We start from the raw sequence: 15,126 nt of genomic DNA on the forward strand, positions 1-15,126 counted from the left end.
ACGGGTCCCCCCCCCCCCACCGCGGCACTGTGCTGTCAATCTTATGACTCTAGGTCAAATATTTAAAAAAAAAACATACTAAAACTCTTTTACTAAGTAAAGGGCAAGAACCTTTACAAATACTGAATAAATCGACAAGCAACCCCAAGGTGCATAAGTAGACATGCTGACCAACATTCTTGTAAATTTTCAGGCCTATAAGTGGAATACTTTTTGAGTTAAGCATGAACAAGTTTAAAACTGCAAATTTATAGTACTGCAAGTCAAGAGCAATACCTCTAACAAAACTGAAAAATCCACATGTAAAGTCCCAGGTTCATAGCTTCACAGTGATGTGAATCATTTTTCCTGTAATTTAATGATGTTGATCATTATTCCTGTATAGTTTGTTGACTCTACCTCAAGCATTCAAGGAACAAATAACATAATGAAACGGCTTCTATTTAGTCAAGGGAAATAACTCTACAAATACTGGATAAATCCACGAGCGAAACCCCAGGTGCAAAACTAAATATCCTGAGAAACCTTCCCGTAAGGGTTAATGATTCTATGTCAAATCCTTTTGAGTTACATGCGACACAAGTTGAAAATTGCAAAAAAAAAATCTAAATCAAGGGCTATAACTCAAAAATACTAAAAATATCCAGATGAAAATACCCAGGTACACAACTACACATGCTGATCAACATTCCAGTAAAGTTTCATGACTCTATGTCAAATCCTTTTTGAGTTACATGCGACACAAGTTGAAAATTGCAAAATTTTACTTAGTCAAGGGCAATAACTCTAAAAATACTAAATTAATCCAGACAAAAATACCCAGGTGCACAACTACACATGCTGATCAACATTCCTGTAAAGTTTCATGACTCTATATCAAATCCTTTTTGAGTTACATGCGACACAAGTTGAAAATTGCAAAATTTTACAAAGTCAAGGGCAATAACTCTAAAAACACTAAAAATATCCAGACGAAAATACCCAGGTGCACAACTACACATGCTGATCAACATTCCTGTAAAGTTTAATGACTCTCGGTTAAATACTTTTTGAGTTACGTGCGACACGATAGAGAACGGACGGAAGGACAAACGGACAAGGGTAAATCTAAATGCCCGCCACTAAAGTGGGGGGAAAAAATTGTGTGAGCTTTGAGTGACGTTTCATATTTTTCTTCTTTTTTTTAAATAAAGCATTCGGTAATGCTGTCCTTATAATATTAAAATTCAAATGTTTATTCTTTTTTATATTACAGAAAGGAACTCATTATTGTGTTGTTTTTTCAAAGTTATAGGAGTTATATTTTCGCACATTTCTGTGTGTCTTGTTAAAGTTAAATTTTGTACAACATGCAGTTTGTCTGCAAGCTACAGGTATTCAAAATTGAATTTGGAATGAATAAATGTTATAATAAACGAAACCGAAACTAAATTTGAATTCCAAATATCTTATAGTGTACAATTTTAATGTGAAAATAGCGTAGCATGTGATGAAAGTTTTGCTTTTAAGTGCTGTTAATACCAATACAATTACGATGTTTCTGAAGTAATTTTGTTTCTTTTTATCTAATTGTGTTACATTTACAATATCAGTAGTATTTTTGTTCATTTGCAAGACTCAGTATTTCAAGGAAAAGGTCATTATAGACAATGAAGCCCGAGTTCAAATGACAGTCATTCTTATTCACACTTCACTGTGCTGTCTTGATTTCTAATATTGGCTTTTCAGACTTATAAACTGTTTTGATCCTTATCTGATTCCATGCTCTGTTGTGCCTAAATTAATGTGGATCCAGACTATTTGTTAAAGCACTCAATATTTTGTTACGTCTTAATAAAAATAAGTTCAGTATAAAACAGTAAAATAGTCATTATTTTACACTGCTGTAACTCCTTAATGTTCTTATATTTTAGGGTCAAATTGCTGTAACTTAAATACAGCATTCTGGTTCTTGTATTTTCTTCGATGAAATGTATGTTTTGGTGATTTTTCAATTTTTCGTTTTTGATTGAAAAAATAGCCTATCTACAGTAACTTCTTTGTAATTCACAGTGTAAAAGTTAAAAACATTCTGCACACGAAGATATATTTTATATTAAAATTAAGTGAGTAAGAGTGAAGTTATAGTCTGTCAAAACTTTAAAGTCGATTTTCTTACACCAATATGGCATTAAGGCAACGATTTGTGAAAATTTTATAAAACTATTGACCATTCTACTGTCACAACACACCTTTTTGATTTATTGCATGTATAGGTCAGTAAACTTTGATGTAAAAAAAACACACTTTCTAAACAGTTTTCGTATTATTTTTGTGAATTTGAAATCTGTCCTAAACGTTTATGTCACTCATGTAACATAATCATAATCAGTAAAAGTAATAATTGATCCCTATCTATAATTATGAAAAAAGAGCTCTAATATTAGAAGCAGTCTCAAAGAAGTAGACATGACGTGCCACATGGGATTGTCTTGTTAGCATAATTTGGAAAACGAATTTTACTGTTGGCAATTACTTGCATTAATTTTATTCCCGTCACTCCTGCAACGGGAAGAATGTTTAAATTGTCTGTAATATGCATTTAACACATGGTAGTTTTCAGATTACATTTAATCGTAGGATAAAATAAAATAGAATTCAATAAAAGTTCTGACAAATAAGGAAGTACCATGCATACTCATTTTTTGTCACTGTTGTAAGAGAAGTGTCTTTTATGTTACATTACTGTCACCCTTGTAACAGCACACAAAAACGTAGTTCTATGTATTCTTTTACCAAGGAATTAATAGACGCTAATGAAGTAAGAGTTATTAACTTTCAGAAAATATTTACATCTTAAGAAAAAAATAAAATGACCTTAAATGCACTAATTTGTAATAATAGAAACTATAATATTTTAAATATTTACGTTTTAGAAATTCAGATATATTATTCATCTAAAATTTATATATGGAACCATTGTAATATGAGTTAATTATTCTACAAAACCTGTTGAATTATTATAATGAGCAGACACGGTATACCCTCTTTCTAGCTGTGTTACAGGTGTGACATGAGAGAAGTAGTCAGGTCATATTCAATGCTCTTCTGACAATATAATGACAAATAAAGCTTGCAAAAATAATTGTCAATCATTGGGAAATATCCCTTATCACACCATAAGAATAATCCATCATAGAATATCTAAAAATTGTAAATATTCAAACGAAAATATAGATTGATTCATATACCTATTTATTCCCCATGTTGCCTCATTAGAATTGCAGCCACCTTTTAACCATGCGTTATCGTAAGAGGCGATTAAATGGGTTCGAATAACGCTGGAGTCTATGCATCTCTAAGTTCCAGCAAGCCAGGTGGTTTGGACTCCTTGTTTTTGCTTAAAGTTTGTAACACTCGAGGTTAGCCAAAATTATTTTTCCTGTTTCGGCGCTTTATGTCGTAAACTGTGTTAGAGCGCCGTAAAACCTAACAAAACAAACGAACAAACTTGGGTGTTAAATAATTTATTAAAAGTATATAATTTTAATGTGGTATCTTATCTCCAATGAAATGTTTTCAATCACTGTAAGACGATTATTAGTTTAGCTCACATTTATGTGTGCAGTTTTGTAAACTGTATATACAACGGGACACAAAGGTATAAAACGTTATACATATAGAAAATGAAAGCATTCTTTATAATAAGGGCGTGGATGCTTTTTAAACCGTCTTACAATAAAATTACAACTCAAATACATCAAATGCATGATCATGTGTTGTATGAAAATGTGTTTTAAAAAATAGTTTGCATATCTTTTCATGGCAGAGGTGTGTGTATTAGTGTGGCAGGCTGTCCAGCGTCCCTACAATTTCAAAAAAAAAACATTGTTTTCAGTTTGGCTAAAATTCCTAAAAAATTGAAAAATTCAAAATGTTTAATCCAACATCCTTTCAATAGTATTTACTCGGTTTTATAGTGACTGGAAATTTAAAAATACAGTGTTTCTTCACTCTGCACTAATATAACTAGTTTTATACAAATAAATGTGCATCACATAAAGTTGAATGCCAAATATAATAAATTTTCTATTTAAAGACTCCCTCAATGTCAAACCTCTACACTACATTCACTTACTTACTTATCAAATTAAAACAAGGCAGACAATGCGATCTTCTTGTTAATTCATTGTAGGTTTTTCAAGTTTTCTTCCACTTATATGAAAGACTAAATAACAAGAATAACCATATCATGCGTACAGCTTTATGCAGACTCGAGCTGCAAATGCTTTGTCAAGCTCCTTTGAATGTAAGTGCATAAAGACATGTGCAGAAACGGTCAATGATATATGGTAAAGGCATTACATTCATACATTTCACCTATGATATACCAGGGAACTATTTATAAATGAAGAGGAAGCTATGACGGTATACAGTTAAAATCTTTATAAGGGGTGTATTACCCTGCAGGTTTATACTTTTTTTCGAGTTTTAAAGACCATGACACGAGAAAAATATGTTATATCAATTTGTTATGGTAATCAAAAGACGTACCAAAGGGGAAAAACATACAAAAATGTAAAAAGGCAATAAATATTAAAAATTATATCACAGTAATATGTTCAGTTTCTGTGAAAGGAAATTATTTTTATTCAACAGATGATAAAAAGATCCCATTATCTCAGGATGAATATGTATAAATAACGTTTCAAATAATCTCTACTATTATTAAATTAAAGTGTGACCGAGTGTTTAACGCGTCGGGCTAGTAATCTAAGGATAGCTGACAGCGTGGGTTCGAACCTTATCAGGGGCAAGCCGTAGTTTGCTTGAGCAAGAAACTTTACATTAATTGCTTAGTACTGGTTGGTTCCAGGAACGGATTCGAGAGTGTGTTAATAAACTTATTGCTTCCAACACAATCACACTAAAATAAATTTGTATAATCTATGTAAGTTTGTTGAAAAAGTTCCATGTTCTCAGGATACAGTCATTGGTGAGGGACGGACATACTTGGTGATATACATGTCGCAGATCTTTAAACATCAATGGTTGTAACCAAAATATTTACATTTTTTCCCTGAAAAATTCTTGAACTTCGAGGAAATAACTTTTTAAAAAAAGATGCTAGACTTATGAAAAATGTCATAAATTATGTTAGTGATGACAAGGGACAATCTTTTTAAGTCTTAAGTAGATACCATTTATAGAAACAAGGAAAACAGTGAAATAGCATTTTTTAAATATAAACCATTACAGTAACCAAGAAGTTTTTTCCTAGTCATATCAGCCCAAGCGGTAGACTTTTAAATCTTATCACATACACATATGATGAAAGTGTTCATAATTAACATATATTTGGAATTTGAAGGATATCCATGAAGAAATAAGAAAAGTTTAGAATAAATATTGAAAATTTAAGGGGTATCATTCTGCAAATTTGGCTCTTGATTATAAACCTTGTCCTATTTTAATGATTTGGGTGTTTGAAGTTTGAAGTAAATCCTTTAGAAATGAAGAAATTTGAGTAAAACATAATCATTTTTAGAAAGGTAAGTTCAAGTGGACATAATTCTGGAAATAGTCAAGCTAGAGTGATAAGAGTAATCTTAAGTAACATATACCTTAAAGCGACATTATGCCCATCCAAGGGTATATAGTGAGTGAACAGGTGAAGATCAAAATAAGTTTTCATTTTGCCATAATTCCTTTTAATTTAATAATTAAGTTCGCATAAACAATAAATAACGCACAGATCCAAACGAAATGTCTGTAAATATCCATTAGAATTTACCAATAACGCTTAGTTTATAAAAGGAGTGGGCGGTCTTTTTTAAATAATAGGCAGAGTTATATTTTTATCCTAAACATTTTCCAATATCAACTGTTGGTCAAACACCATTTTGACAGTCAATCTTTTGAAATATAAAATCAATTCAGCTCAACTTGACTATAAAAATATGAGCATAATGTCACTTTAAGGAACACAGAAGAACATGAGAGTTCAAGGAATATATTATTGATAATATAGGCTAATGAACCTTGTCGCATATAATGTGGGTGATGGTAAGACACAAATATTTGAAGTTTGAAGAAGATACATTAAGAATAAAGAAGTTATAAAAAACAACAACATAGTTTCGTTCATATGCATAATTCTGATAATTTTGTTGCTTGAGTTGTGACATTGTCAAATATGGTGTAGTTGATAATCAGAAACATATATTTTAAAATTTGAACTAAATATCTTAAGAAATTAAACAGTTATAGTTAAGAAGATTTTACGGTATAAAACCTTTAATCAAAAGTATTGATTGGTCACATACAGCTCTCAATATACTCCCTATAGTCGAACTAAAATAATGTGCATAATCTCCATACTGACGTCTATCTATTTTACTGTCAGTAATTTTGAGTTATCACAAACGTTGTCACAAATCTACTGTAATTGCCATACTTTAAGTCTTTTTATTTCCATAACAATCTTTTTGAAAATAGGACGAACTGACGGACGGACTAATGGACGTCCGGAAAAACACTTGGTGGAGCCCTAAAGTGTCCCTCGGTTACACCGGTAGGGACAAATAAAACAAGCGTCAAAAGAAATGTAATAATCATCCAATTAAATGTTTCATATGAACCTTTTTTCTATAATTGCATAAAGTTCAAATTTTAATGCAATGTGTTTGCAAATAACGTCGTAAATACAGTTCGACAGTAAATAATTAGCAATTGGCTTAAAATATATTTGATTTTTAGATCCAAACAGGGGCATGCCTCCAGATGAATGAATTATTTCAAGAAAACTAAGCTTGAGAAAATTGTACCAAGATTTTAAGAAAAGTAAAAAGATGCAAGATTCAAGTAATGATTTAAATGTGATGTGCGAATGATAACTGAGTCTGATATATGTTTCATCATAATTTCGGTGTGTGACTAACGCAGAAATTGCTTTTTTGTATATATCGACATCTGCTTGGTAATTTACGTGGGTTGTATGTGCCTTTTGCAATGTTTTTATTATGTTCTTTAACTTCCCACTTCCCAACTATTTACTTTTTTTATACATTTTTTAAACTTTCATCTGAATCTTGAGGCAAACTACTTTAAATGAAATAAAATCAAGCTATTTTTTACACTATGTTGCACTCGTTCTAAGTAAAAATAACAACAAACCAGAAACTAAAAGAAAATATTCATTTGATATAGATTAAAATGCTGATATAAATATTTTGCAGTTTTACATAGTCACTATATAAATCAATTGTACATCTAATGCTGCTATTAAATCTTCTTTTTAACAACATAACTTCAATTTCAAATTAATTGAAAGCCAAGGTCACCATTAAAACTTTATCGCGAGAAAGAAATGCGGTTGTAATCTTGAATTGTATAAACAATTTAGAAAACTTTTGAAATTTGATAGAGTTAGGAACACAGAAAATATGGAATTGGTTCTCGTGAGCAAATCAAAAATGGCAAGAGAAAATAAAAAGGCATGGAAATAAAAGTCAATGCTTATACATATTATTTCTACATATATGTTTTACCTACTTTCGTTGTTATTTTTTTATTTTTTTTATTTATTTTTATTTTTGTTAATTATTTTTGTTTGATATAATTCTTTTTTTTAATCAAATTTTCCGTGTCAGCTGTAAGCATTTTGCTGTTGTTGTTATTTTGTTGTTATTGTTTTTATTTGAAGTTTTTTCAGAACAAAACTTAATGTTAATGACGAGTAGTTAATTCTTTATGAAAGAAGATATTGTTTGTTTAAGATTTAATAATAATTTACTTTTATCATAGAATAAAGATTATGAAATAAATATGTTTAAAGTACAAAGGTCAATTGCATTTTACTATATGAATTGATTTTTAGAAACAAACTGAGTCTTCAAGTAGCATCAATATTTTGGGGAACAAAATGCGAATGAAAGTCAAATCAAGATCCAAGATCTGATTCAAACGTATTGTGATGCCGGTTGGTTTTGTTTTACACCGGTTGCATTCGTATATATACATTTCACTGAAGTTTCCTTCTTTCAATTGTAATCAATTTTATTTTCAGAAAACTTGAACATTTATCATATTTATACATGTATTATTTCTAAATATGCTAACAATTTAACGAATTGAATTTAATATGTTTTTATTTCCCTGTGTCTTGGTAGTTGTTTTTCAAAAGCTGCGAATTGTGCGTAATAAAACAAAATGTCCGCTATCATTTCGATCTATATTTTTTAAAAATTTTAAAAATATAATACACCTCAAAAGGTCATTGTTACTTGTACACCTTCTTTGTTGGAACCAGTCAAAACGTAGTGTATGTATAGTTATATCTGAAAACTTATCATAAAAGCAGTATTTTTATGAATGGCCTTAAATAAATTGCGGTGAAGGCATTCCCAGAGATGCACCTGTTTGGCTGCATTTAACAAATTTGCAGAAATAGATTATTTGCAACCAGGCTCCCGAGCCGAAACAATGTTTATTCTGTTTATTTCTTTTTGGATTTTTGTTTCGGAGGTGCAAGGGTACACATTTTCATTTTTTGTTATATATACAGCTTAATTTTTTAAATAGGTCAATTAAATCTAAATACTAATTGAAGGTATTTAAACATATTTATTTGAATGTTGTCGATTGCATTTGAAAACAAGTAATATAATATAATGTTCTTAAATTGTGTGGTGTTTTTGTTTTGTTTGTTTGTTTGTTCAATAATTGAAAGAGAAATTAAAAAAAAACTCAGATGATGTCACTTTTAAATAGCTTGTTTACAAAGTAATTTTATTTTATCATAATAATAACAAAATAATAAAAGAGAATTATGTAATCATCAATAAAACCAACAGTTTGCGTAGTCACAGACTATTATGCATGTAAAGTATTAGTTATAAATATTTTTGACAGGTAATATGACCCTATTTAAACAGTTGTTTGTATATATAACCCGAGATATTATCCCGAGGGTTATATTGCAAACGACCGTTAATATATGGCCATACTTTGTTTATTACGACGATAGTGAACTATTTGTAGATGACTTAGTCTTTGACCGGTTTATTTTGATGTGGGCAAAACAGTTCTGACACTGTAAGGCAAAACAGTTCTGACACTGTAAGGCAAAACAGTTCTGACACTGTAAGGCAAAACAGTTCTGACACTGTAAGGCAAAACAGTTCTGACACTGTAACAAATGTAGCAATTTTGTCATCAGTTCGGTTAGGCCACAGACACTTTGGACATCGAGCTCAAAATGCCTTAAAATCCAAATAAATGTTATATCATATATCAATAAATCATATCATTCTGTATACATTATTAACGTTCGATTATTGTTTTCAGATTTAACAAATCATTCTCATATTGAACGCTAAAATTGAGCCTGGCAATGACCTTAAACTATCGCCACTCCTTCTAGCACCGTCTTAAACAAAATGCTATATTCTAACAAGAAATGGTGAATATCAAAATACAGGTAATCATGATGCACGTTAGTGCAACTCCATTCAAATGATCGTATTGTATTCTTTTGCACTTTACTGTTAAGCAATAGGTGTAATTAAGTAAAATGGAATGTTGAAAGAGGAACAGAGTTCATGAAGACTATATATTATAGGCGAGCTCTCAAAGAACAAATTTAAAAAGCAGACAACATATCATATGTGTGATCATACATTATTCAAGTAGGAATACTGTAAACACTTACTAGAAAAAGGGAAAAACGATAGAAAAAATATCGCAAAGTAAACAACGGTGTCATGCTAAACGATCTTGAGGATTAAAAAAAACACACAACACAATGATCTCTAATTAACACGCAAAACGGCACAATGGAAAATGTTGCAGGCTCGGTTTGTAGTTCCATTTTGTTTAATTTCGTCAATTATTATTTTGTTTAGGGCACATGCTTTATATTTCCTGAAAACCATACGCCGCTTGTCAAAGTGTCAGATTGAAAACTCTAAAAACTTATCTGCAGATGTTTTTCTTATTCACAATTTCACCATTTTCATGTTTTAAGTGGGTTTTTTTTGACGTCAGACATTCCAGTTTTCAGATTCAAACATCATACATTATTGATTGATTCATTAATTGACTGACTGACTGACTGATTGATGGTTTTTTTTTTTTTTTTTTTTTTTTTTTTGTTTGTTTTTTGTTTTTTTTTTTTTTTTTTTTTTTTTTTTTGTTGTTTTTTTTTTTTCAAAAAAAAGCAAAACAGATCTTTGTAAACAAAGAAACAGAAACAAGCAAAATTAAAACTGTTTTTATAGGGAGAATGTATCATGGCATATATTGATTACATGTTTTGCAATAGATACATCTAATGTCTCGCGCTTAAAAAAGCAATTTTTCCTCGACGCTAGCGATGAAATTATCAAATAAATAATATAAGACAGTTGTTTTGGTTTGTTAGGTAATAAATATCATGAGAAAATTTTCAATAAAACGTCTTGTAAAGGAAAACGCAGAACTCTATGATTTTGCACCATTAAGTAGACTCATAATAGATATAAAATGATGAAAGGAAATTTGATTTGTCACCGTCATTGTTTTGATGGATATATATATAAGACTCACTGAGGCATCATTATTAGTGAAATCAAATTTTGCATTGTGTATGTTGAAATGTGATTAAAAATGCTTCAACAATTATGGCGTGACAAATGTTACACTATTCTATGTCAAGTTTTTGTTTAAATAAATAAATATTTAAAATTATGATAAAAAATGTGCTAAAACTAATTGACTGTGTACTAGGAAAAAATATTAAAATAAGATATATTTAGCCATTAAAAATTAATATGTACTTTAAAACGTGTTCTATTAAATATTCATGTAATATAAATTATTCATACTGGCAAAAAATGTTTGTCTACTAAAGATTTTAATGTGTCTTAAAAATAACTGTGTTCTAAAACTATATATACAGTAGAATCCCTACTAAAGACCGCCTCGGATTTAAGACCACCCCGCTTTTAAGACCAGTTTCTAAAAAAACGGAATTTTCTGTTCTTTATGTCAATGGTTACATGATCCAGAATTAAGACCAACTCACTTATCTACATTTAAGACCACCAAATTCAGTCCCAATTCCTTATTTTGTTCTTTATTTGACCTCACTATTGAGACCACTGATATTAAAATCAACACCTTCCTAGATCTTAAATGTGTTGTTATGTTGTTATTATCTGCTTGGTTGTTCTTAGGCATGACACTTGATTACACAAGGTTTCAAAAGCTGTTATTTATGGGATATTTAATGAAAAAAGGTGAGAATGTTAATTTCATAGTGGTTTAATGTTGCTTTGTGCACATTTGTTTTGTGAAGAAATAAAGTCTGATATATGTGAATTATGTACCTCATACAATAATTATTATTGAAATCAGAACAAAGAAAATTTGATATTAAATTTCTTCAGAAATATGTTTTCTTCCCATCAGATGTAACATTATAAAATATATACTTTTATATTGTATTTGCAGGTTAAGACACATATATTTTGTTCATACAAAATGACTAAAATAGGCCCTGGTCATATCGTGTGCAAGCAATGATAAGAATATCCACAATTAAGACCACTCCGCAATTAAGACCACTTTGGTCCAGTCCCGATGGTGGTCTTAATTGAGGGTTTTCACTTTATTAGGGAAAATTAGTATACAGGAAATCGAGTTTGTTGTAGCAAAGGTTCTGATTGGCTCTATTGAGAAAGATTTGTAAGCTGGTTCCGAGGTTATAAAGACGTCTTCTGAGCTCAGAACTCAGTTCTCAAGTATCTGATTGGTCACAAAACAGTCACAGAATGTTTACTGACCAGTGAAATTTCTGAGATTGGAAAAACAAAATATTACCTCGAAGCCAGGATAATTCCACTCTCAAATATTTTTCTCTTATGTGTAGATAATTACTACTTTAACTATAAGTTTTTCAAAAAATTCCTCATGGGTCGTGCATGTCACAGAAAAGTAACACAATCATCACGTTACGGTCAAGTCAATCTAATTGCCGACATTGACATATAGCGTCACAATGTTGAAATACGATTCAAGTAACCAAAAACTCGGTTGGAACACATACATTTAAAAATGTAGGCAATCGGCAACTGAAATATATGGTATGTAAAAAACCAATCAAAACTGTTGTTACATGTCTGACAATATCCCAGTCTGCAAGTTGTACTAAAACAGATATAAGTATAATTACCCAACAATTATTGATTCAAGTATATATTTTTTGTTTATTGGTGAGTATATTTTTGTCCATTTGGATAACTTTTCATCATAAAATGTTAAAAAACACAATAAATTATTTAGGTATATAATTTGTTTTTTATTGGACCAACATATTTTAAGTAAACACATTTATTTGACATAGGATGATGCAACGAGTACCACGCCATTAAAATGAAACTTTATTTATCGTTATTCACACCAAATTATTTAACCTCAATTGTAGTCCTAGTCTTTCTCCTATTTTTAGAGCAACTTAAAGAGTCACATATTTCTGAAAAGACGGGAAAAATTATTGTTAAACACCAATGGTAAATTTTGGGATCTTCTCAGTCATTCCGAACTAAGCGCAGCATCTTTTTGTTTCATGATTAAGATAACTGAACCAAACCAGGCAAGTCGTTTTTTGTGTGATTGACTCTCAATGCATTACTTTGTTCGGAGTTGTGGTTCTTTAAATCACATAATCATCTGCATACGAATATCACTTCTCAAAACGTTTTCTTTGTATATTTTTCAGCCGTTACTACTTCGTAATAGCCCCAAACGTGATAAGATTTGAACATGATGAAACAGTTGTTGTCAGTGTATTTGGAGAAACAGATGCAGCTGTCAAAGTAATGTCATATTTTTTCTTTCTTGATATTCAGATATTTAGCAAAGAAATATTATTACAATTAGTGGAATATTATTTGAAATAGTGAATTATTATACATAAGTGATAAAAAGAAAAAATGCTCTAAAATAATCAACAGGTAAGTGATACAGTTAACCTGACAATGCTATATAGTGTAGGATGCTCGGCAGCTTTGAGATATGAACTGCAGGTACTAAACAGCGTTTCCTATTAAGCGTTTACACACATATCGAGTTGCCGTTTGATAATTATTGTTGGTTAAATATTCTTATCTTTATAAACATTACAGCTTTGGATGGAGCATGAGGGCAAACAATTTTCCATGAAAAATGTCGTAGTTAAAGACCAAGGCGAGTAATAATTTATCCTTAATACATTTTTTCATAAAGATGTTTAAGGGGAATTAAAATCATTTTATGAAATTAAATGTACTCCTTTTATTATCTTTGTAAGTAAACATACTTGAAGTTCTTTCTTTCTCTCGTATTCTTTTTCTAGCTTCTTCCATTCCTTTGTTTTGTTTCTCTTTTACTTTTAGATTTTTTAAATATTTCCTCCTTTTCTAATGAGTTGGTATGGTACACTGTCTTCTTCACTTTAATTTGATACTTGTCTTGGCTACGTCAAGAATGTTGATGTTAAACACATTTTCCTAATATCTTTTCTTTCGGAATACTACCAGGTTCGTATGAAATATTTCCTTTGAGGTGTGGTGTGAAGTTTTCAAGTTTCTTAAATAGAGGTTAATTATTCCGTTCTTGTTCTCTATTGTGCAAGATTGTGCTTTTGGGTAAAATGTGTAATTTTGGCCACTTTCTACGTTAAAATCGACATTAACCGAGTTGGCGAGATTTAATCGTATCACTGGCTTAATAACTATGTGGGTTAAACCTTAATTAGAGAAATGAAACAATTAATGTCATTTTCTTAAAATGAAGAAACTCCAACGTATACGACTGTAAAGGTCCGGCAAGCGGATATATTTGACGAGGTATTTAACACTGATGGTTACAAAAAGCCACGCAAAGTCAAATTATGTTCGGAATGGAAAGGAACGCAGCGGTCAAGGGAAATTATTCTGAGCTACCATTCAGGTTACCTGATCGTACAAACGGACAAACCGATCTATACACCTTTACAAAAAGGTAAACATATTTCACCTTGATTACTCTAAAAGATATAGTCAATATATTGTAAGATATGTTTTCCTTATGACTATTACTTATCATTGTTTGCAATTATTACAACATAATAATGTTTACAACAACATTGTAATGCTAGATACGAAATATTTGGCCATTTTTAAATACAAATTTGCGCATTATTTCTTTTTGTGATAAACCCAAAATGTCTTTAATTAAAATTTGTAAGCATTTTCTCAGTAACAATTTAGCAATAGAAAGTGACCTTCTTATTTATGCGCAAATTAGAGGGAAATATTTACACATGAGTATAAGGTCAAGAACGTAGTTAAGGGTATTCCTACGTATCCATTTACATTTATGGCGGAAATTACCAATCTTGTTACAAAGAAGACTGTCTTACACACGTTGTTCATAAAAATCATCTTCAAACACTTTTTCTATTGTGATAATTTCCATATGCGTATCAAAATGTATTTTAAAATGCAAAAACGTACCAGATACTTTCAAGAAAATGCATTTTTGTTTTCAGTTAAAGTAAGAACTTTAGCACTTGACGAGTCATTGAAAGCTAATGATGTTTGGCAAGTAGGCATGGATGTTATTGTAAGTATAAACATGTGGGACACTTAAATTTATTTCTATGTAGAAGTGATTGTGAACAGGATGGGATTCGTTTACGTCTTTTTTCTGTATAAGGTAGTACATCTTAACATGCAAATAGCCAAAGCATGATTAATTTAAACATTTTGTACATGGCAAAGTATGGTTATCTGTGTTTATGTGAGTTTGATAAGAAACCGGAAGTGACGACATAATTTCATTTCCGTCGAGCTTGCGTAAGATAAATATTTTATGCTTGCAAATGAGAATATACGACAATGTACCCTTCTGCGCATCGGTCGAATGCTCCGCTTCTGTTTTCTTTCTTACGGAAGCTGCTAAGGGTTGTATTCTCAATACCAGAAAGGGCGGATAGATCACAGTTACGTAATATTACGAGACACATTGCATTAATGGTTTATCTTGCCATGATTTATTTAAAGTAGTTGACCGTTAGATAAATATACAAGTGTGCACAAAATGATGGTCTCAGAACAGCTTTATATACAGTCCCAAACTGCACTA

General features: G+C 30.6%; 1 protein-coding gene across 1 annotated transcript in view; it reads left to right on the top strand.

Moving 5' to 3' along the window:
- Window positions 1-8,393: 8,393 nt before the first annotated feature.
- LOC132727751 (complement C3-like) overlaps window positions 8,394-15,126 on the top strand; it is a 58,961-nt gene continuing 52,228 nt past the window's right edge. The window contains 5 exon segments of the mRNA XM_060713328.1: window positions 8,394-8,513; window positions 12,740-12,836; window positions 13,146-13,206; window positions 13,795-14,001; window positions 14,531-14,604. Coding sequence (XP_060569311.1) covers window positions 8,464-8,513; window positions 12,740-12,836; window positions 13,146-13,206; window positions 13,795-14,001; window positions 14,531-14,604 — 489 coding nt within the window. The 5' untranslated portion in view covers window positions 8,394-8,463.

This window comes from Ruditapes philippinarum, unplaced genomic scaffold (genome assembly GCF_026571515.1).
Source record: "Ruditapes philippinarum isolate M1 unplaced genomic scaffold, ASM2657151v2 ctg2483_1_1_1_1, whole genome shotgun sequence".
In the NCBI taxonomy this organism is placed as follows: Eukaryota; Metazoa; Mollusca; class Bivalvia; order Venerida; family Veneridae; genus Ruditapes; species Ruditapes philippinarum.